The 21959-nt window shown below is 49.7% G+C and overlaps 1 protein-coding gene across 1 annotated transcript in view; it reads left to right on the forward strand.

Moving 5' to 3' along the window:
- Nucleotides 1-21959, forward strand: part of PKD1 (polycystin 1, transient receptor potential channel interacting) — a 99584-nt gene that overhangs the window by 47827 nt on the left and 29798 nt on the right. Inside the window, 12 exon segments of the mRNA XM_030001267.2 lie at nucleotides 3398-3612; nucleotides 4711-4823; nucleotides 4905-5031; nucleotides 5984-6261; nucleotides 6749-7498; nucleotides 8605-8736; nucleotides 10385-10560; nucleotides 11011-11144; nucleotides 11716-15338; nucleotides 16336-16482; nucleotides 18853-18996; nucleotides 20255-20534. Of these exon segments, the coding sequence (XP_029857127.1) occupies nucleotides 3398-3612; nucleotides 4711-4823; nucleotides 4905-5031; nucleotides 5984-6261; nucleotides 6749-7498; nucleotides 8605-8736; nucleotides 10385-10560; nucleotides 11011-11144; nucleotides 11716-15338; nucleotides 16336-16482; nucleotides 18853-18996; nucleotides 20255-20534 (6119 nt within the window).

Raw genomic sequence — 21959 nt, forward strand, 5'->3', positions numbered from 1 at the left:
GGTCAGGAGCAAGTGGGGCTGGACAGACCTTCCCCCTGGGAGTTCAGCAAAATCTGCAGGCTCGGGTTGGGCAGTGGAGAGGGGCAGGCGCTCATGTCCACGAGGGTGTTTGGCTGCAAGGCAGGGCCTGAGGGTGACCTTGCAACCAGCTCCCTCCATCAGCAGAATTACAGCTGTATTATCCCATGTGTGACACCGTGGCGTCGAGCAGCCGCTCTAGTAGACCCCAAGCCAGTGCTGCAGTCCTGCCTCCCAGCTGGGATCCTGCACCCTTCCAGACATGGCTGCAGCCTGAAGCCCAGACCTCTTCCCCTCTTCTTTCGCCTCTTGAGAAGGAGCAGCGCTCCTCTCCGAGTGTCAGGCCCCAGCAGCATCTGTTCCACCTCAGGACTTGAGCTTTATAAACAGAGAGCACTGGAAGTGTCAGCCTTTGATTAAATCCGCCCCTCTAAGTGCCCTTTCTGCAACCAGCCGTCTTGGGAGGGAGGACGACCAGGAGAGCTTTCAGGGGCCTGACAGCTCTTGTCAGCACTCCCAGATGCAGATGTTGGAGATGGCCTCTTAATAAACACAGCCCAGAAAGCACATGGAAGGGAACAGCTGCATGTGACGTAGGCTTTGAACGGTTCTGCTGAAGGTCTGACAGCCCCTTCTTCCCAAAGTTGTATCCTTGCCCTATTCCCTTCACACTGGGGTTTATCCTGAGATTGCAAACGTGGTTGCTGCTCTGGGGAAGAGGAGTCTGTTCCTTTCCACAGGTTAGGAACTGGTCACTTGGTGCTCTAATTTATCAGCCTTTGCGTGCAGGGCTTTTGATGGACTGCAGTACAAGGAAATCATGAGACCTCAGAAGGGAATGAGCTGCCCCAGCTGCTGCCCCACGTTGCTCTCCTCTCTGACCCCCTTTATTTCATGTATTTATTTTATTAATCCATTCAGATAAACATGAATGAGGCAGTTCCAGGATGCGATTTCCCTGGCGATAAAAGACAAATCAACTGAGCCGCAGGTTTTTGGAACACTCAGCCTCCATAGTTTCTTGTGGGAAAATGACAGAAGCAGAAATCTGTTTCCCATTAGAGCATGCAGCAGTGAGGACCACTCTCTCCTCTCCTTCGCTCCAGTTGTTCTATGGCCTCCCCAGGAGCAGCATGTGCCGAGCTGGTCCCCTCCCCACCTCCAGAAGCCCACACCCTTTCCAGGGGACCCCACTTTCCCCTCTGAGGCAGCTCAGGGAGCCCCTCTCCCCATCCGAGCCTCCTCAGGCTTTGTTCTGCTCCTGCTGCCCCAAGCAAGGCAGCTTGGTCCTTCCTCAGAGGCAGAGGGATGCTCACATCTTCCTTCAAAAAAGGATGTCTAGAGTCCTCTTGTTCCTCTCTGCAAGGTAATGGGCCAAGCTGGGAAGCAAGCCAGCCAGCCTTTTTCTTTTTTTTTTCCTCTTTTTTTTTTCTTCCTTTTTTTTTTCTTCCCTTCTTTTTTTTTTTTTTTGATGTCTTGCAGTTAGATCATAGCTGGAATTAGAAAAGGAAAATCTCTACCGAGTTTTACTGATGGCAGCAAACAGGCGGTTTCCTAGCCTGTTCTCCCTAATCCCCTGCCAGTGGTTCGGGAGCAGAGCACAGCGGTTATTTATTTTTTAATCTTATTTGCAATGAAAACTACTGATTCACGGAACAGTTATTTTCATCGTCGTTTTTCAGCATGACCTCATGAATCATTTCATCTGGTGTGAGCCTAGTGGTGGAGAGACACCAATTATCTCCCTGGTCTGCTTTTTGCAGAGTTGTACCACCCTGGGAGCACACTGGAGCGGAGGGGCAAGTCCATAGCAGAATTGATTGCAACCTGCGGGAGAGAGCGTGGAGAAGGAGCTGGGGACTTTGAGGGTGCCTGATGAGGCTGTTCCCCCTGCCCCCCCCCCAAAGTTAATAAGGAACAAATGCCTCACTTTCTGCTGGGTGCGATTAGAAACGTTTGTCCAGGCTGTTTGTGGCTATGAAAGACTGCTCAGCACTTTCCACCAGAATCTCTGCTGGGATTCAGCCGGTTTCCAAATGTGGAAGGGACATTTCATCTTCCTAAAGTGATCCTGGCCGTTTCTTGAGTATGTGGGGTTCATCTGCCTGCAGTGCTTTGGCATCTGCTGCCGGTGTCTTGTCCCCACAGTGGCTGCTGCCTTTCAGCGGTGGCCGAGGAGCTGATGATCTCCCAGCAGCTGCATCAAAGCGACCAGGAGTTCCCGTACCTGGCACTGTCCGAGGTTTAATCCTGCACTGGTGCCGGTTCCACTTGCAGTGGAGAATTGGCTAGTGGCAAATTCCACAGGTCTGCACAGATGAAGCACAAAAGTTTTCTAAAGGATGCAGCTTTTTCAGATAGTTTTGTATGACCACACCATTCCTCTTAAGTCATGACTCAATACAGGCTTAAAAGTGTCTGTGAGGGTCATTTAAACTGCAGTGCAGGTAGGCTATTTTAACAGACTGCTCTCCTAAGAGGGATCTGAGGTTCCAGTCAACCAGCTGATGCTCCTTAGTCTGCGGATAGTCCCACTTCCCTGTATTGTGCAGGGTTTACTCTGCCACGGGGGAGAGCTGGTCTCAGCCCTGCCAGCACCCACGGGTGGCCGTCAGCCCTCCATGCCCGCTGGGAGGGGACGCCAGGTGGCATGGTGGTATTAATAAAGATATTAATATGAAGGAAGCAACTCCAACTTGGGGAAGCAGAAGATGTGCAGTTAGAGGGAGTCCTGGGATTTCTGAACACAATAAAACTTTGTGGTTCTCTCCAGCCAGTGTCACCTCGTGCCTGTGTTTCATTACCCTCTCTGATATCTTTGTGCTGTACCAGTTGTGGCTGGTATGAATCAGTGCTTAGCAGTATCTCATGAGCCTTTAACTGGGTCCTCTTGTAACTGGAGCGAGAGAGACTGGCATTTTGGGAATGGGGTGGCTCAAGTTGTGGGGCAGTGATCACCAAGGGTCTGACTTGGCGGCACACAGTGGTCCCCTGAGCTGCTTCTCTCTCCTGGCTCCACTGCACCGTAGTGTTGGTGTTGATTGCTCTGTCTGGATCCTTTGTGCTCAGCTGTCCTCTCAGTTTATCAAAGGGCAGGTGGCTTTTTGTAGCTCTTAGGACAGAGGTTTGAAGGGCTGGTAGGTAGCAGGATGGCGAGCTGTGAAGGAGCTGTTACTGAAGAGCCAGGTACTGGTGGTAGAATGGATACTGAAATCCTTTAGTAACTAAAAGGCTTTGTTAAATGCAGCCTGTGACACATGGATGAAGCTGTTGTTGTTAAGATTATTTTCATTGAGAACCATAGATGGCATCTGTCCCAGATCTTTCTAATACTCATAGTTTCCTGAAATCCCCCTCCCCCTTTTTTTTTTTTTTTAAGGAGCCTTGATGTCTGGATTGGATTCAATGATTTTGCGAGCACTGGAGCGCAGCAAAGAGGTGAAGGATTTAATCTGGAGAGCTGTCAGAACTGGCTGCCGGGAGAACCCCATCCGTCAAATGCTGACCACTGTGTCCGGATGGGCCCAACGGGCCAGTGTAACACAGACCTGTGCATGGCCAAGCACAGCTATGTCTGCGAGTACAAGCCAAAAGGTGGGCTCTGCTTCTTTTCCGCTGTCTGCTGGCATCGTGGGCAGGTGGGTATCCTGCTCACTGGCGTGTGCCAAGGAAAAATAGGGCTCCGTGGAGGGGGTCATCCAGAGCATCACCCCAGATCAAGTTGGACTGGCAACAGCCACAGTATTCCCAACAGAGGCTTCACTGATAAACTTTCAGAAACCTGGCCATAGCCTGAAGGGAAGAATTTGGCCCACTCCAATCTTTGCCATCAATAGAAGTAGAGAGAGGAGTGAAGCTCTGAGGCAGAGCTTTGGAAATAGCTTTTCTCTCTTATTTGAGCAGTCTCTGCTGCTGCTGCCAGGACCCAAGGCCATAGTGCTGCCTTGGTGACTCTTGCTGTCCTTCTGTGGCATCTCGTAGTTTGTGAGATGTTGGGGTCTTGTGACTTAAAAGACTATAGAGCCTTGGAGATCATTAGGTGAGCTTTTATGTGGTGTGCGCTGTGCAGGTTTGTGTTTATGCAGCCTCCCAAATCTCCTAAAGTGGTGTAGGGAGTAAGAAAGAGAAGCAGAAAGGGCATGAAATACAGGAGAAGATTTAGGTAAGAAGAAAAAGCCATCGCTAGGAAGAGAGCCCACTGGCCCTGGTAGGTGGGACAGCATCAGCTGGTTGTTCTCAGTCCCCAGAGCCTGACGTGGCTATGAATGAGGCAGAGGCATTTGCCACTGGTGGAAACCAGCTAGTCCTGGCCACATTTCCTATGAAGTCCAGGGGGACAGGGAGGATGGGGAGTGCACCTTGTGCTTAAAAATTCAAAGCAAATCATAGGGTATTGGAAGGGAGAAGTATTTGCCGAGTTCCTAGAAGTCAAAATTGCTGAGAATTGCAAATGCAAACATTACTTGTGCAGGATGAGAAAGAAATCAAAACACCTGTAAGAAGAAGAAGAAGGAAGCTACAGGATTACAGCAGCTGCTTCTCCAGTAAAGCTGGAGTTACAGATTCCTGCATGGTCCAAGCCCTGCTACACCTTTGCTGCATGGTGTGAGCAAGCATGAGCAGGGTGGGGGGAATAGCTTCAGGCCTTGCTGAGTCTCTTGGGCTTTGTTCACATATTTCCCTTTTAAACAGGAGTTCTCTTAAATGCTGAAAACTTCCTTGTGGGAGACCCTGTGTTTGACACACATGAGGGTGTGAAAAATGTGACAGAAGATGTGCTGTCAGCTCCATGGCAAGCTGTGGAGGTAAGAAGGGTTTGCTCATCCTGCTGCTGCAGAGGGAGCCCCGGGAAACGCAGGCAGGTGAGAGCCTTGTTTGTTTTGCAGGTGATGGTGTTCCCTGAGCTGGCATTCAGGCATGAGGGATATTTGTCTGCCCTGGAGTTTGTGACACAGGAACTGCATCAACCCGTTCAAGTGAGGTTCCAGGTGCATAGACCGATAGATGGAGAAGGTGAGGCATCTCCTCTTGACACTTGTGGTATTGTTAGAGCTGATGCCATCAGGGCTGTGTCAAACTGCATGTTTGTGGCCTTCTTGTGGCCCTTCTGTCTTCAAAGCAGAAGCTTTGAAGCCTTAAAGGCTCAAGTGGTTCTGTTCTGTTTTTTGAGGACATTAAAGTACAAAATCTGCAGGTATGGTTGGACAGCCTGAGGTTGCCTTGGGCAAGTGGTTGTCCTGGAGAAATTATTAATAGAGGGAGAAACCTGTCTCAACGCGTGAAGAAAATGTGAGTGTAAGGAACATGTGTAGAAGTGAATTAATCTTCTGAGCTATACTTTTTTACACTGGGGACACATGACATGTCAAATGGGAATGTGTTCTGGTCCATCTGGCCCCCCAGGTTAACAAAGAAGAACATTGTCCTGAGCCCATTTCTTCCTGATGGATGAGGTAATCTAATAAGCCTTTTATTCCTTGTACAACAGCTCAATAGTCACAGTTTTGGCAACAATTAATTTTGCAGCAGAATGTTTGCTATGGCCATAGGGTTGGCTGGTTACAAAAGGATATTTTTTGACACTGAAAAGCTGATACCTTGACATGGAAACATTAACTTAAGAACAGTTGCTTAATATGTTTTCAATATCAAAGCCAGCTCTGCTTTTGCTTGGACTCGCTTTCGCTTGAACATATATCTCTTTTAGATTGCAAATTGGTGCGTCCTCACTGGAAAAGAGACCAACTTTGTTTTTAATGATCTTCGTGCCTTTGTGAAATTTTCCAGTAAAACGGGACACTTGTCTTACATAGCACCAGGATGTGTTGCAGTAGCAACTTGTACTAAGAGTGGAGCCATGGTCAGTCAAAGTGGAAGAAAATGGTGAATTTGGAGCAAAGGAGAGGTGCACTAGAAGTGTTACTTGTCAGAATGGTGATTGTTGCTTTCTCTTTCACTTCTTCAGACTACCAGGAGGGAAAAAATGCTACAGAACCATTCCACACTGCTCCGGATGATGGGAACTGGACGCTACTTGACTGTCCTCCTGGTTTCCACTGGTGTCATTTGACTAATTTGTGCTCGTCACTAAACAACTGCTGCAACATGACCGAGTGTGCCAACAGTTCTCTTGCCAGCAGCTCTGCCCCCGTTTCCCTTCAGCACAATGAAAGCCAGCTCAGCTATGAACTCATCAAGGAATTTTTCTTTACAATACCAGCTGGCCCTTCTTCCCAGTATCTGGTCAGTGTTTATTAGCTGCTGTAACCAGTGAGTAGGTGGGGCAGTTTTCTCCTGAGTGCTTTTGGTAAATAAAGAATTGTTCCCAATTTGCAGATGGAGATACTGAAGTCCATTCAAATGCAATTACTTGCTCAGTGTCACACATGCCACCTCTTTCTATCTCCCCCACTCTAAGCCATGGACTCCCTGCAGTAACCTGTTGCAATAGCACAGTTGGTCAAAAGGCTGTGCAGATTTTCTGGGCTATTCCTATTGCACTTATGCAGTGGAGAGAGAGCATAAAGCTGACTTCTGTGTTAGCACGTTTTATTTGGAGTGGCCAAGGAGAGCTGAGTGGTGAAATGTCTCCCCATGCTGTGTTTGGATCTGTGGCTTTTCTGTTGGTTTCCACTTGGCAGTAAATCCAGCTGACTTGCCCAGGCAAGAGTTGGGTGCTGAGTGCTCTTAACTTGAGGCATTAATCCAAAAATGTCTCCTCTCTCTGCAGGTCACATTCCAAAATGAAGATATTTTTGTCAGGGCTGAGGACGTCTTCAGTATCCAGCACGATGCAGACTTGGGCTTACTCCTCCAGTGCCAGCCAAGTACCACATCCCCTTACAGAACCAACGTCTTAAGCATGAACTCTTCAGAGTGGGCACTTGGCCTGTCTGATGGCTTCATTGGTGCCACCTGGATAAACAACACTGTTTGCTCTCTCCGAGTTCGCTATGCCGAGGAACAGCTGGTCCCAGTGATCAGCCCCCACAACGCGGGGCTGGAGCATCCAGGTCGCTACACGGTCAGAGCCAGCGTGGACAACGGGGTCTTCAGCGCCAATCTGTCTTGCAGTTTCTGGGTGACTTCGTGGGTGTCAGGCCTGCGGGTCATCCACCCCGCTCCTCAAGGCGGCAGGGTCTACCTACCATCCAACCACACTACCCTGGTTGTCAAACTCTCCTCAGGGCTGAACGCGACAGCTAGCTGGCTGGGGGACAACCGCACCTTCCCCTTCGAGGGGTCCTGCCCAGCGGCTGTTAAACTGCTGACGGTGGACTGTGCCAGGGAGACCAACGACACCTGGTTTGCTGCGGTCAGCCTGAGCGGCCTCAGGGAGGGGGTGAGCACCCACGTCCTTGTTGCGGAGAACGCCGTGAGCTCCCAGAACATCACTGTCACGGTGAAAGTGGAGGAGCCCATCCGTGGGCTGCGGGCCACCCCTGACCCTGAGAGCAGAGTCCTGCTAAATACACGAGTGGTGAGTGATTACTGCTGCTTTTAATTCGTCGGTAGCTTTTTTAGCCTTTACTGCTAACGGTGTGGGTTTGGCTCATGAGGAGGGCTGGGGCTCGGCTCCACACTGGTCGGGTGTAGCGCTGCTTGCTGCTAAGCGCCGGCTCCCAGGCCATGCAGACAGAGCTGCTGCAGACACAGGCATGTGGCAGAAAGCACTGGTGCTCTCCAGCAGGAAGGCAGCTCGGCTGTACGCTCACTTTAATTCCCTCAGAGGTAAGGCAGTACATCCTGCGGGGGGGGATACTGGCTTTCCAATTCCACAGAAAACCGGAGGCATTATGAAAGGCCAGTATTTACCTTCTTTTGACTTGTCAAGGTAGCTATTCCTTTAGGTGTTTAGATTTGCTCTACTAAATCCTTACATCAGCTGGCTGAAGCTATAAAAATGTTTCATCCATCCATCAAAGTCTTGGAGTTACTCTGGTGTTTGCGGTCTGTTTTTTTCTCCAATCCCCTGTCCCCGGAGCTACAGCCGAGCCCTAAGAGCCTGTTGAATAACTGCCCATCGGTATCTGTGAAATGCTCTGTTCAATCTCTGGCTGCTTATGGCAGAACCCTGTGCCTGCAATGCCTGTTGGTCTCACCCTTCCTGGCTGCCATGGTCTGCTCAGGAGGCACTGTAGGAGTGAGGAGGGAGCCTGCCCTGTCCAGTGCAGGTCAACCATTTTTGCCTTTGGGTCAGGCACCATCAATGGACAAGGGTCAGAGACTCAGCTTACAGGCATAGCTAAAGCTGAGTTGTTTCTGCAAAGATATCGGAGAGTTTTTTAGCCAGCAAGAAAGAGAGCTGATCACAAGAGCAGAGCACTAGGGTGTGGGAGCAGGCAGTACGGGTTCTGCTCCCTGCTCTGCTGTTGATTTATGGAGTCAGGGTCTGCATTTCTTTACCAGTAGCAAAGCCACAGATGATCTTGCACCTCTGTGTCATGCTCTGAGGACACCGTCTTGTAGGTGTGTGATGCCTCCCAGTCTGGCTCTGCTCCCTCTCCAGTTCAGCTGGAGATCTCCTGGGAAGTGCTGTGCATGCTTTTCTCTTGCACTAGTATAAAATGTTCTCATGCCTTTCAGAGCTACATCCCTGTGATGGAAGCTGGGTCAGATGTGACTTTCCGATGGACAGTAGATGATAAGCCATCTTTCACTTTTTACAATGTTGTCTTCAACGTTATCTACCAAAGCCCAGCTGTGTACAAGCTTTCGGTAAGCCAAGGCCTTTCCCATTTCAATCCTGGGTTTCCATCTCATCCCACAAACTAAGCAGGGAAAGCAGCAGGGAGAGTAGAAGGCAGACTTGAGTTGAGGAGATTTTCACTGTGCTCCTAACAAGCTCTTCTGCTATTTCTCACTGACCTGCTCTTGCAAATGCAAATAGTAATTTTCTTGCTATTCTTCCATTACAGCCGACTTCGCTGTCTTCCTCATCTTTGCTTTCTTCTCTTTTCTCCATGTTCTCTTTTATGTTCATGGAGTGTCTGTCCTTCCTCCTCCCCAGAAGGAATAAGGCAGGGAGCCCCCACTACAGGGTGCTGGCTGCTGCTTTGGCAGGCAGGAGATGTGGATTCAGAACCAGGCAGAGGCAGGATGCAAACTAAGACTTTCATAGGCAGGACAGAGCTTCTGCCACAAGCTCTTCTGGTCTCTGTCCTGTTCTCTTTCTACTGGTACAGACTGGAACACTGGGTTTTGTCATGACCCCAGAAGAACGATAGAGCAGAGAGTCTGGGCAGAGGGAGGTAGGTATCTGTTGTGGAATAGGAGTCTATCACTGGGCAGAACATCCTTCTGTATCATGCCCTGTACTGCCATGCAGAGTCCTGGTCTGGCTCCAAGCTGCTTGATCCATTTGCAGGGTAACTGCTGGCTTCCTGAAGAGACACCAGCCCTAGCTCCAGGGACATGCTAGCACTAATTTGCTTGGTGCAGCTCTATGCTGAGTAGCACTAATTTGCTGGGTGAAGCACTGTGCTGACAAGCCTGGATTGCTTTCACTTACAGAGCTGACAAGGTGGCATTGGTCTGGGGTCCACTGGGTTCAGTGTAACAGATCCACAGAAGTCGAGACACAAACTTCTTTTATCTGTTGGGGTGGGAGGTCCCTATTCAGCTGGGTTTGAAGGAGCAGCAGCTCCTTCTCTCAGCAGCTCAGCTCTCCTGCAGGTGAGGAGGTGACAAGATGCTTCGTCATTAGGTGCCACGTCACTTTTACACTCTTAGATAATCTTGAGGATCCTGTTCTACTTCTGTCATGTCTCTTCAGTCTCTTGTCTCCCTTTCCCTCCTCTGCCCAACTTTGCTCTCCCTCTCTGTGCCCACTACACCCAGCGTGCTGGAAGTGCACTTGGCATGCTTGGGTTTTGAGTCTCTCCCATCCCCACTCTGTGCTTGGAGCCACTCGTCTGCCACTGTCCTAAGGAAACTGGGTGGCTTTTGCCCCCTTGGTGGCAGCAAGTGCCTGGGCACAGCAGCTGGAGACAGTGTGCGGGGCACATTGGAGCAGGCAAAAGGGTAACTGGCAAGTTTAGAGCCAAAGCAATCTCAGGATGAGAAGCTCTTCTCCTTGCCCTCTTGCTGTAGAAACAGTCCTTCCTTGGACTGACTTTAATGGTGGAGATGTGGTGGTTCCAGCAAGAGGTAGCTTCACCAGGTAGGTGACCTTCCAGTCACTGCTGCTTTCCAGTGCCATTCAGGCTATTGCCCCTGCCTCCCTGTCCCACAGGCTACTCTTCTTTGACCTAACCTGCTTGCCTGCCTGGGGGGACCTCTTCAGTACTGTGAAGCCCCACTCTCAGGAGAGGGCAGCGTGGCAAGGTGATCCCAAATGCATTCTTTATCCCACTGTCCTTCCCAGCTCACCGCCTCCAACCACGTCAGTAACTTTACGGTCAATTACAATGTCACGGTGGAGATGATGAATAAGATGAAGAACCTGACTGTGTTGGGTGTCCTGCCAGTCCTCCCTCAGAACAGCACTGTGGAGCTTACAGCAAGAGTTCAGATTGATTCAGCTGTGGATGCTCTGTTCCTGTGAGTCCTTTGCAAGTTGCCCGAACTTAGGATCTTACTGTGCATAGCTTACCAGTCTTGCCTGCACTATTTCTCTTCCCGGGGCCTGCTGATGTCAAATGGCCCATTTATCAGCTGCTGTCTAGTTAATTTGAAATCCCTGCAAGCGTGGTTCAGTCATGCTGGCTGGGACCTATAGTTCAGGCTGAAATACTTTTCTTTTAAAGGATTGACATGTTGCTTTAATATTGGGTTCCTCTTCTTCTTACCAGTGTTGTACTCTTCTCACAGCGACAATTCTGCAGCCTTGGGCACAGCTACTGCTTTGATATTTGGCATTATGCTTCCTATGGTTTTTCTGGAGAACCCAGCCCTGAGCCTGAAAGACAGCCCTAGGCCAGGCCAGGGTTCCTCTGGGATTTCCATGATTCTCCTGTTGTGCAGTGTAACATGGTTTGCGTGTTTCTCCAGGTGGGATTTTGGAGATGGTATCCAGGAGACGTACCTGTTCAAACCTCCCTACAACAAGTCTTTCCTTGTGCCTGATCCCAGTGTCCATGAGGTTGTAATTGAGCACAATGTTTCACACGTCTATCAAGACCCAGGTATGCTCGGGACGGTTGTTTGGGAAAGAAGGGGCGTGGGCATGCGAGAGGGTACCAGGCACCTTCCAATAAAACAGTGGCTTGAAAGTCATTACCTTGTTCCTGAGCAAACAGCCAGAGTGACCGGAAGTCTCTAGCAATTGCCATCCTCTGTAACTGTTTCTAGGAGAAGTTTGTAAGAAGCAGGTCCACCACACAGAGTCCCCTTTTGGGGCAGTCTCAGCAGATAGACGAGTGGCAGGCGAGCTCCATGCTGATGGGAACAGGGGTAGGAACCGCTACTGCGGGCAGCAGGAAGGGGGTCTGTTTTGTGAGCGAATAGAAAGAAAATCTTTTCTCTGTGTCATGTCGGACTGGCTTCTTAATTGGTGTTTGGTCCTCACATGCATGGCCTGGTTGTAATTCCTGCTTGTCCTGGACCGGAGGAGGGAGGCCCAGGGTGTGCGCAGTGCAGGAGCAGAGTATCTCCCTGCAGTGCCCCGTCACGCTCCCCACATTGCTGCAGCACTGAGCAAGCTGTTGCACAAGCATGTCCTCACAACTGGTCTTTTTCTGCTCTCTTCCAATGCAGGTGAATATGCCCTGGTGGTTATTGTGTCAAACCAGTTTGAGAACCTCACCCACTTGACCCCAGTTCACATCTACAGTTATCTGATTGATGTGAAGATGGAAGCAGAGGAGGATGTTTTAGTTGTGAGCCGTCCAGTCACCTTCAGAGCCGATCCGTTGCCGTCTCCTTATGGTGTTGTGTACACCTGGGACTTTGGGGATGGGTCCTCACTGTTCACAGAGAGCCAGTCTACAGTGACATATAGCTACCCCAGAAGAGGGGTATACAACATCACTGTGACAGCGAACAATACCATAAGCAGTGTGGAGACAGTTGAGTGCTACCAAGTGTTTGAAGAGATAACTGGGCTCCGTGTTTCCGCAGATGAGGCAGCAGAGCTGGGAGCATCTGTGACCATTAATGCCTCAGTGCAGACGGGGGACAGTATCACCTGGATATTCGATATGGGGGACGGGACGGTGCTGAGGAGTCAGGTGCCAGTGGTGGAACACGTGTACATAAAGGACATCAACTGCACTGTGAACGTGACAGCTGTGAATCCTGTGAACTCTGTCTCCCAAACTGTGCGTGTTCGGATATTTGTCCTGGAAGTACTCAAAATAGAGCCTACTTCTTGCATCCTTGAGCACCCGGATGTGCAGCTCACCGCATATGTGACGGGGAATCCTGATGAATACATCTTTGATTGGACTTTTGGAGATGGCTCGTCCAATGTCACAATCAGCGGGGACCCTGTGGTGATGCACAACTTCACCCGAAGTGGGACTTTCCCCCTCTCCCTGACTCTCTCAAGCAGGTTTAACAAGGCTCACTATTTCACCAGCGTCTGTGTAGAGCCAGAGATAGTCAACGTCACCCTTCTCCTTTCCAAGCAGTTCGTAAGGCTTGGTGAAGAGAGCAGCTTCCAGGTCAGTGCTGTGCCTCTCTACCAGTACCGCTACCGCTGGGATTTCGGGAACAATGAGTCCACTAGATCGAGTGGGACTGAAGTGACCTACACCTACAAGAACACAGGAGTCTTCCTGGTCACAGTGACCGTCTCCAACAATGTCTCTTTCAACAATGACACAGCGTTCGTGGAGGTTCAGGAACCAGTTGGGGTAGCAAAGATTGAATATAACGGGACAAGTGTTTTGGAGCTGAACCAGATCTACCTGTTCTCTGCCAGCATGAATGGAACCAAAGTGAGTTACTGTTGGGACTTTGGAGATGGCACTACCCAGCCTGGGCAAATTGCTACCCACTCCTACAACAACACGGGCCATTACACTATTAGTGTGATGGGCCGGAACGATGTGAGCTTTAACGAGACCATCATCGACGTCGAAGTGAAACGTCGGCTCCATGGGCTGACCATCAATGCCAGCAGGACAGTGGTGCCATTAAATGGTTCGGTGAGTTTTGTAGCCACACTTGCAGCTGGCAGTGCCATTCGCTACTCGTGGATCCTCTGTGATCGGTGCACTCCTATCCAAGGGTCCTCCACAATTTCCTACACTTTCCGGTCCGTGGGCACATTCAATGTCATTGTGACAGCAGAGAACAAGATCAGCTCGTTGCAGGACAGCATCTATGTCTACGTCCTGGAGCAGATTGAAGGCCTGCAGGTGGCTAGCAGTGACCTGGTGGAGGACATCTATTTCCCAACTAACAAAACACTCCATTTGCAGGCAGTAGTGAGAGAGGGAACAAACATCTCTTACAGCTGGGTAGCTCAAAGGGATGGCAATGCTGTGCAGACCTTCACTGGGAAAACCTTCTCCTTGAGCATCCTAGAAGCTGGAAACTACACTGTCTATCTGAAAGCCACTAATATGCTGGGATATGCAACTGCTAACAGAACACTGGAGTTCATCGAAAGCATTGGTCTTTTAAAGCCTTATGCCTTCCCAAACCCAGTTGCTATTAATGCTTCTGTTAACATAAGTACCACCATAACCAGTGGCACTGGCATCACATACGTTTGGTACCTAGAGGATGGCTTCTCTCCTGTTACCTCTGAACCCTTTATTATACGCTCCTTCCAAAGCCCTGGAGTGATAGAGGTTGTCATTGGGGCAGAAAACAAGCTGGATTCAACCAATGCAACAATTTGTATCTGGGTAGAGGAGGTCATAGAGGGGCTGAGTATAGGGACTGCAGAACTGGACTGTAGATACGTCTCATCAGGCTCCACAGTGGTCTTTGAGGGAGAGCTGCAGAAAGGGACTGAAGTGACATGGCTTTGGGAGGTGCCAAATGGCACATTGACTGGCCAGTCTGTGGCAGTCATGTTCCCCACAGCAGGGTTTTATACAGTCTATCTGAATGCATCGAATGACATCAGCTGGGCTCTGGCCAGCAGGAATATCTCTGTGCTGGACAGGATTCAAGGACTGGAAGTTCTTGCCAGCAAGAAGGTGGTGGAGCCAGGGGAACAGGTCACCTTTGTGATCAGGATGTTGTCAGGTACCTCTGTGAGTTACTTGGTGAGCATAAGTGGGGACTACTCTGTGGTGCTCAACGGGTCCAAGTACACACACGAGTTCACCAAGAGCGGCGATTATTTGGTGACTGTGACGGTGCAGAACCAAATCAGCATTGCACATGCCCAGGTGCTCATCTCTGTCCTGGAGGCCATCCGCAATGTCAGGCTCCTGAACTGCTGTGAGGAAGGCATACCCACTGGCACGGAGAAGACCTTCAGTGCCCAGGTGGAGAGTGGCTCCCGTGTGTCATTCTCTTGGCAGTTCTCCCTGTGGAAAGAGCGAGGCCAATCTGTGGTCACTGTGGCAGGAGAGAGTGTTTCCTACACTCCAGAAGCTGCAGGTCTGCTCGAGATTCACCTCAATGCTTTCAATGACTTGGGAGGTATCAATATCACCAGAACCATCCAGGTCCAAGACCCGATAGTCCAAGTCTCCCTCACTGCCTCCAATGCCTTTGTCAACAGAACAGCACTGTTTGAAGCAGTGGTGGTGCCCAGCAGCAGGAGTGTTGAGTTCTTGTGGACCTTTGGGGATGGCTCTTCCACTCAAATGACCAGGGTTGCAGTAGCCAACTATTCTTACCTGAGCCCTGGGGATTACCTGGTGGAGGTGAATGCCACCAATCTCATCAGCTTCTTCATAGCCCACCTCACTGTCACTGTGAAAGTCCTGGAGTGTGAGGAGCCAGAGGTGGAGTTAGCCTTGCCCCCTCAAGTAGTCATGAAGCGGTCCCAGAGGAACTACCTAGAGGCACAGATTGACCTCCGAGGATGCATCAAGTACCAGACGGAGCACCTGTGGGAGATCTACCGAGCACCCAGCTGCATGAACTTGGATGACTCCAGCAGGATCCGTCTGCCAAACGTTGATGTGAACAGGCCCCAGCTAGTTATACCAAAACTTGCCCTGGAAGTTGGGAACTATTGCTTCATCTTTATTGTCTCCTTTGGAGATACCCCACTGTCCAAAAGCATCTTTGCCAATGTAACTGTGATACCAAGTAAGCTGGTCCCGATCATTGATGGGGGGTCATACCGTGTATGGTCCAACACTCAGGACTTAATCTTGGATGGGGAGAAATCCTATGACCCGAACTTGGATGATGGTGAACAGACTCCGTTGTTATACGATTGGTCTTGTACATTCTCCTCCAAGGTAAGAGCGGTTTTGCACAGCCAGAGAGGGTGATCATTGGGGAGCTCCAGCTGCTTGTCAGCTCCACTACAAACGTGTCTGGGATGAAATGGTGTTGAGGGAAGCTTTTGTGAGCATCTTTAACAAAGCTGCTCCGGAAGGAGGGTTGCAAAGGTTTCCCAATTCCCAGCTCAGGATGATGCTGCAAAAATTGCTGTGAAGAGTTATGCAGTGCATCCTGCTGCAGTCCGGTGCTGCACAGCGTCCCTGTGCATGGCAGAAGCATTGGCACTGGAAGCTGAGGCATTCGCATTGCTTCTTCCCTTGTACTTGGCCTCTGGTTCAGAGTTTCAGTGTAGCTGCTTCCATAACCTGAAGGCATTACAGAGCTGCTGACTGCAGTCCAGGGGGCTGAGGGCTCTGGTCCCTCGTGCGTTAACAGTTAAATATCTCTAATTGGAGGAGTCAAGAGACCACAAGTCATGGTCACTGTGGTCACAGGCAGGTCACTGTCCTCACATGCTGAAATGGTCTGACCGTACAGTGATAGAAGGGCAAGGGAGACCTGCCCTTCAAATTCTTATGGGAGATCCTCCTCAGGAGCATTTTTTGATTGAACGTGGGATTCTTTTGCTTGTAAAAAGTCATTGTTTTCTATCTTTACCTCAAAATAGAAAGATGTGAAGTGTGTGGATTAGACTTTTGAGTTTCATGTGAGCTTTTTGTGTTGTTTGGCAACGTTTATAAGCTATTTAATGAATAATTAATTACTATAAAATAAGAATTTGAAGCTCAGATGAAATACAGGCGTATTCCAAGTACTGCTTACTAACCTGAAGAATAGGATAATGTGCTTTATTGTCCACACACCACCCCGTTTCTCCCACCCCAGTGGTGGCATTGCACAGTAAGATCTGTAACGGTGACTTTGTGTGGACCTGAATGTTTTGGCTGTGGACTAACCTGATGTGCACCCGTACCAAGGAGGGTTTGAAAGTTCTTTTCTCCTTGCAAGCAGAGCTCGGCTGCAGGGTGCTCTCTGAATTTCAGTGCCAAGGAAGGAATTGTCACAATTTCCAAAGCTGTATTAGAAGCAGATGTGGAGTATACGTTCGACCTCACCGTCAGGAAGGAGGGTATGAGTCCCGAGGCAACAAATCAAACTGTACGTACCGCAGACAACTGTCGCTTTCTGTCCTTGTGTGCCTGTTGCTGGACGCAGCCGAGCTGGAATTCCGTGGCCCTTTTCATAAGGATGTTTGTAGAGGAGAGTGCTGCTGGCTCAGGACCATGCCCAGCCATGGGTGACTCCCCACGCTGCTTCCCCTGGCCCGATGTGAGAGCTGGTGCCAGTTCAGCTGGGCATGTGGAAGTACAGCTATCTACCTGCACCAGCCAGCACGTGAAAGCAGGGGAAGCAGATTTTAGGGCATCACTGGGGCTCCATAACCGATCCCGTCCAGGTCATTGGCAGGAACAAACACTGGTATTTCTGTGATCTGTTCATCTTATGCTGCCTTGGGGAGCACTTTTTCCTTGTCCTGCCAAGTCCTTTTAGTTTCTTCCTTCCTATAGACCTTGTGTTAGTCCCTCTCTGTGCAGAGGATGCGGCAGTGACCCAGCCCTGAACGGTACTGGCCACCGTTCCTGGGACTGAGTCTGCGACTGCAGATCTGCCGTAGGAGGACAGCAACGGAGTCCATGGTTGGTAGCTCGTCCAGCACCATGTGCAGTCCTGGGCTCTTCACATGTCACAGCACCAGGCTCTTCCATGATTTTTGCCCAGAGAGAGCTTCCTAAGAGTTGGTACTTAATTTTACTGTCAACAGTTCCTCTCTTCTCTCCTTCTGAATATTTTTAAGGGAGGATTTTTTTAAGTGCATGTTGTTTATGTCAAATTAAACCTAACACTGAACGCATCTGCAGTCCGGCAGCAGTTATGGTTTATGTCAGAAACATTCATCGTGGTGCGTTTGGCAATTAGAGATATAGTTAGTCTGAAAGTGGAAACTCTTACTGCCTGGGTTTTAAACCAAAGCTGGAGGATAAAAAGAAAAAAATTAAGTTGATAGTCTTTCAAGGACATTCCGTACTATCTGGTTTCCATGCATGAGCGCAAAACAATGATTCCAGTGTCGCAGGAAATTTGCAAATACTGTAGGAATGAATGAAGCTTCAATGCGCTCCGGCTTAGTGCTGTGGAGTATTTATCCTCTTTTAAAAGTCTGCCATATTAAACAATGTCTTCATTACTGTCTGTCTTCGAATTCAAAATATTCATTATGCCAGGGCAGAGGGCTCTGTCGAATGCTGGACAACCCCATTTCCTAGGGGATTAAAGGAATTTAGACAAAGTACAGGGGTCAGAGCTCAATAGCCATTGTGTCTGAACCACCAGTGCTTCTAAAGCTCTCCTCTCTCCGAGTGCTTTGCCGGGGAGGTGTGGTAGATGTCTTGAGATGTGCAGCTTAGATCTGAGCTAAAAGCCTGAAACAAGATGCCACTCTGGAAAAGGTGATTCTTCCAGGCTGTAGAGCAAAATGCATTTGATGCCCAGTGGGAGCTGTGTTTTCTGGCTATTTTTGTCATCATTCCTGTCTCTCGGGGATATAGGTAGTGTCAGAAATGATGATGGTTCTGCACAGGCAGTGCTCTTGAGAGCCTGAGGGTCGTGTCCTGAAACGTGGCATGTGGTTCTAGTGCAAGCTCTGTAGATCAGAGCAGGGATGAAGGAGACAGCAGGACCATGCTGGCTTTGCACAGGGCAGCACATCCTCAGTAAACCCACGCTCCCTGGCTTGCCCTGAGCCCTCTGTTACTCTGGACTGTAAACACCTCCCATTTAGCAATCTTCCAAGTCGAGGACAGGGACCCACAGCCCCACACTCGTGTGTCCATGGCAGATCTGCTGTGACCCCACCAGGTCAGGCGCTCCACAGCTGCAGAGGCAGGACCAAGAGTTTGGCCCACTGAAAACAAAGGAGAGCTGCAGTTTCTTCCTGGGGCAGGTGTTCTCCAGATGTTTGGTCTGTGCTGTAATGGAGGCTTTCCTCCTCCCAGTTAGACTGCTCTTTTCCAAACTCTTAACACGGATCCCATTTTTGTAGGGTTAATAGCTGTCCTGAGGTGGTCAGTACAGCACAGTGCTTCAGTTAGCATCATCCCCACCCAACAGCACAAGCAGGACTTGCTGGGAATTCAGCACAGGGTACCAGAGGGACATTTTGAAAGTGATTTATGTTGTTAAAAAGTATAAATAAAGTAAATCCAGAATTACCTGGATCGGCCCATCTTGGCATTGGGTCGCTCCTGAAAATCAGTGGCAGAAGAACTGGCCAGTGTAAGAAAAGTGATGTAGCTTAAGTCTGACATGAAAGAAATCCTTTGGAAATCCCTTTCTGCTGTTTCCTTAGCACAGACTGGGTGGGTGCGGAGCAATTCCTCCTTGCAGAACCAGGTGCTGGGATGTCTGCTTCCCTGTTCAATGTCTGTATTTTTGTCTCAGATTTTCTGATGGAGCCTCTTGCTTCCCCAGGTATTCATCAAGAAGGGGGGAGTCCCTATCGTGTCCCTGGAGTGTGTTTCCTGCAAAGCTCAGTCTGTCTATGAAGTGAGCAAGAGCTCCTACGTCTACCTGGAGGGCACCTGCCAGAACTGTCACAACGACTCCAAGCTTGGGGTAAAGTCATCAGCAATGCTGGTCTTTGCTTCACCTTTGGTGGACTTCAGGGAGAAGGGGAGAGTCAGAGAGGACAGGGTGGAAAGAGCTGTGTGAGAAATAAAGTCCTGGACCTCAACTGCTGTAGAGACAAGGACGGGAAACAATCTCTCACCATAAATGCAGTGGCAGGATGGGTCTGGCTGAGGGGATGAAGAAGGCTGGCTGATACTGGTCTCTTCATCACAGCCCCTGGAAGTGGCTGCAGGACTGGCTTGCAGAGTCAGAACTTTTAAAACAGGCCCTCCGTGAAGCTTGCCTGGTGTGACCTGGGGCTCCCGCGTGCCATGTCTCAGCAGCATGGAGGAGACTGGGAAAGCCTGTGAAGCAGATTCCCCATGTCCTGTAACCACTGGACACCCTGGGAGATGTCCAGAGCTTTCCCTTGCCCAGGGTTGTGCCTGCAGGCTGCGATACACATGGCTTATCAGTCCTCCATCGGTGTCTCGACCTACCCAAGGGCGAGTCCTTGCTGGGTCATTTTCAAGCCAAGCCCATGAGTGACCAGCTTGTTTCACACAAAAGCCACTTTTTTTCCTAGAAGAGGTCTGTAGAATATTTTCTTCTCCCTGCTGACTGGCATTCTGCCCATTATTCTGGTGGCTCAAGCAGAGGTGGTTCAGTCTCTTCTGATCCCCCAGGTCCCTCATGCCCTCCTCTAATTACAGATTCCACTACGCAGCATCTCTGCAACCTGTTGAATGAAGTAGGTCTCGGAAGTGAAGGTCCTGTTGCGAGAGCTAATCTGTGTTGCTCCCAGCAAGCCCAGCATGTACTTGCATGGCATTTTCCGGCTGGCTATCGCACTGTTTCTCTTGTTATCACAATTGTACATTTGTGCTATTAACAGTAACCATCCAGGACACGTTCAGCTTGAAGCATATAAAACATGGTATCCCGTGGAGACTCCACCAGTACTTAATTTATTTCCTGTGTTTTGTATTCTGTATTATGAAATATTCTGTCGGAGGGTGATGTAATCCTAGAGACTAAAGTAGATCTCACAGTGGAAATATTCCCACCAGACATTTTGGAAAGGTTCCAGTTCTTGTTGCTGTAGCACACAAGACTAAAGCTGAATTATCAACTGCAAATTTGGCAGATGCTCCCACTAGAAATCTGTTACTTTTTATAAGAGACTCAATCTGAAAACATTTTAAGGACATAACTTCAGATTTAAACAAAACCTCTCCTGTCTTTCCCCTCTTCATTTCTATAGAGATGGGCAGCACACAGCTTTAAAAACAAGTCTCTCATCCTGGACAAAAAAACTACCTCCACTGGCGACACAGGAATGAACCTGGTCTTGAGGCAAGGGGCACTGAAGGATGGGGAGGGATATACTTTTACCCTTCACATCACAGACCTCACAACAGGGGAGGAAGGATTTGCCTCCATCGACCTGCTCCCAAACCAGCCGCCCGTTGGAGGATCCTGCCGGCTGTCTCCCAAAGGACCCCTCAGGGCACTGATGGCAAAAGTGCACTTTGAGTGTTCAGGTGAGAGCGTACGGACAGCGGTGCTGGGCACCTGCCAGCCCTCTCTGCTCCTCATGGGCAAAGGTTTCTCATGACCAGTGTGTTACCAGCTGCCCTTCTTCCCACAGATGTTTTCTTTACCCCGAGCTCCTACCCCAAGACACTGTTGGCCAGGGCTGAGTTTAGAAGTGGATCTTTCCATTTCTCATCTCCAAAGTTTGGACCGTGAGCAGCTTTGTGTGCCCAAATTATGGAGCTCTAAAACTCAGGGTAGCAGGCAGGCACTTTTTTAAATCCTATTTCATGTAGTTGAATGGTGATATCCAGGCCAGGACAGTACTTGCAGAAGAAACTGGTATGTCAGTGCAGGAAAAAGAAGATAGGTGCCCAAAACTGAGTCACACATATATGGGAAGAGTCAAAAGATGAAGCACTGGGGCCTTCTCTGCCATGTGGGCTGGATGTTCCCATCAGCAGTTATCTTCTCAACCAGCTGCAGAGACAGCAACAACGAGTCTAGGTTTGGAAAAGTGGCCTGGCTGACATCCTGTAGCCTTGGGCCAAGGAATAAGTGCCTCTGAAAACCATATTTCCCCAAATGATTAGTGTTAGAGATTAATGCTGTCTGTGCACAAATGCTGGGAAGCCACGCTGCAGAGGAGATGATGAATTCTGCTGGTTCTGGGGTGGCTGGTCACCAAAGCCCAGCTTAAGCTGGGGGAGAAGCAGAAGTGTATTCAGCATGATATGGTTGTAACTTTGGTATGTTTTGAGCTACCCAGAATAATTATGAAATCCTCTTTGGAGTGGTGGGAATTTTAGCTCTTAGTGATTGTTTTTAAGCTGAAGTGAAGCACGCAGGATCCAGACCCTGGTCGACGTCCAGTGCAGCAAGCCCTGACAGAGCCAGCACCTTCACTGGTGCTCACTGGCAAACGTGCAGTGAATTTCCCAACTGCCCGGCTCCCACAAGACTCCCCATAATTCCTGGGAGCTCCAAGGAAACCTTTGTGCAGGTTTTATCCTAGACTCAGTTGTTCCTGAGGTGTTGAACTGCCTGAGGGCTGCGCTGAGCCTCTGTCTAATGTCAGGCTTTGCAGGGCTTGTACAGAAGCTGTGGCTTTGGGTCAGTGCTGTTCCCAGCCCCAGAAGAGTTATTCCCATTTTTATTCTGCTCATGAACTCTTCACAAATCCTTTTAAACGTTACAAGACCTAGGCAGGAACCCCTAAACATCAGAAAAATACAAAGAGGGTCAGAGCTTTACACCGCAGGCTCTGAATACTTCCCTCCAGCCCGGTGGAGTCCTCAAGCTGTCCCCATTGCGGAGACAACCTGTCCCTCTGCCAGAGCGGGGTGACCCCTTGCTGGGGACAGCAGTGAGGGCAGGTGCCATGCCGAAGGGCTGAGCGCGGTGGGACACACCGGGGGAAGGAAGGGGCACTG

Source organism: Aquila chrysaetos, chromosome 25 (genome assembly GCF_900496995.4).
Source record: "Aquila chrysaetos chrysaetos chromosome 25, bAquChr1.4, whole genome shotgun sequence".
NCBI classification, from domain to species: Eukaryota; Metazoa; Chordata; class Aves; order Accipitriformes; family Accipitridae; genus Aquila; species Aquila chrysaetos.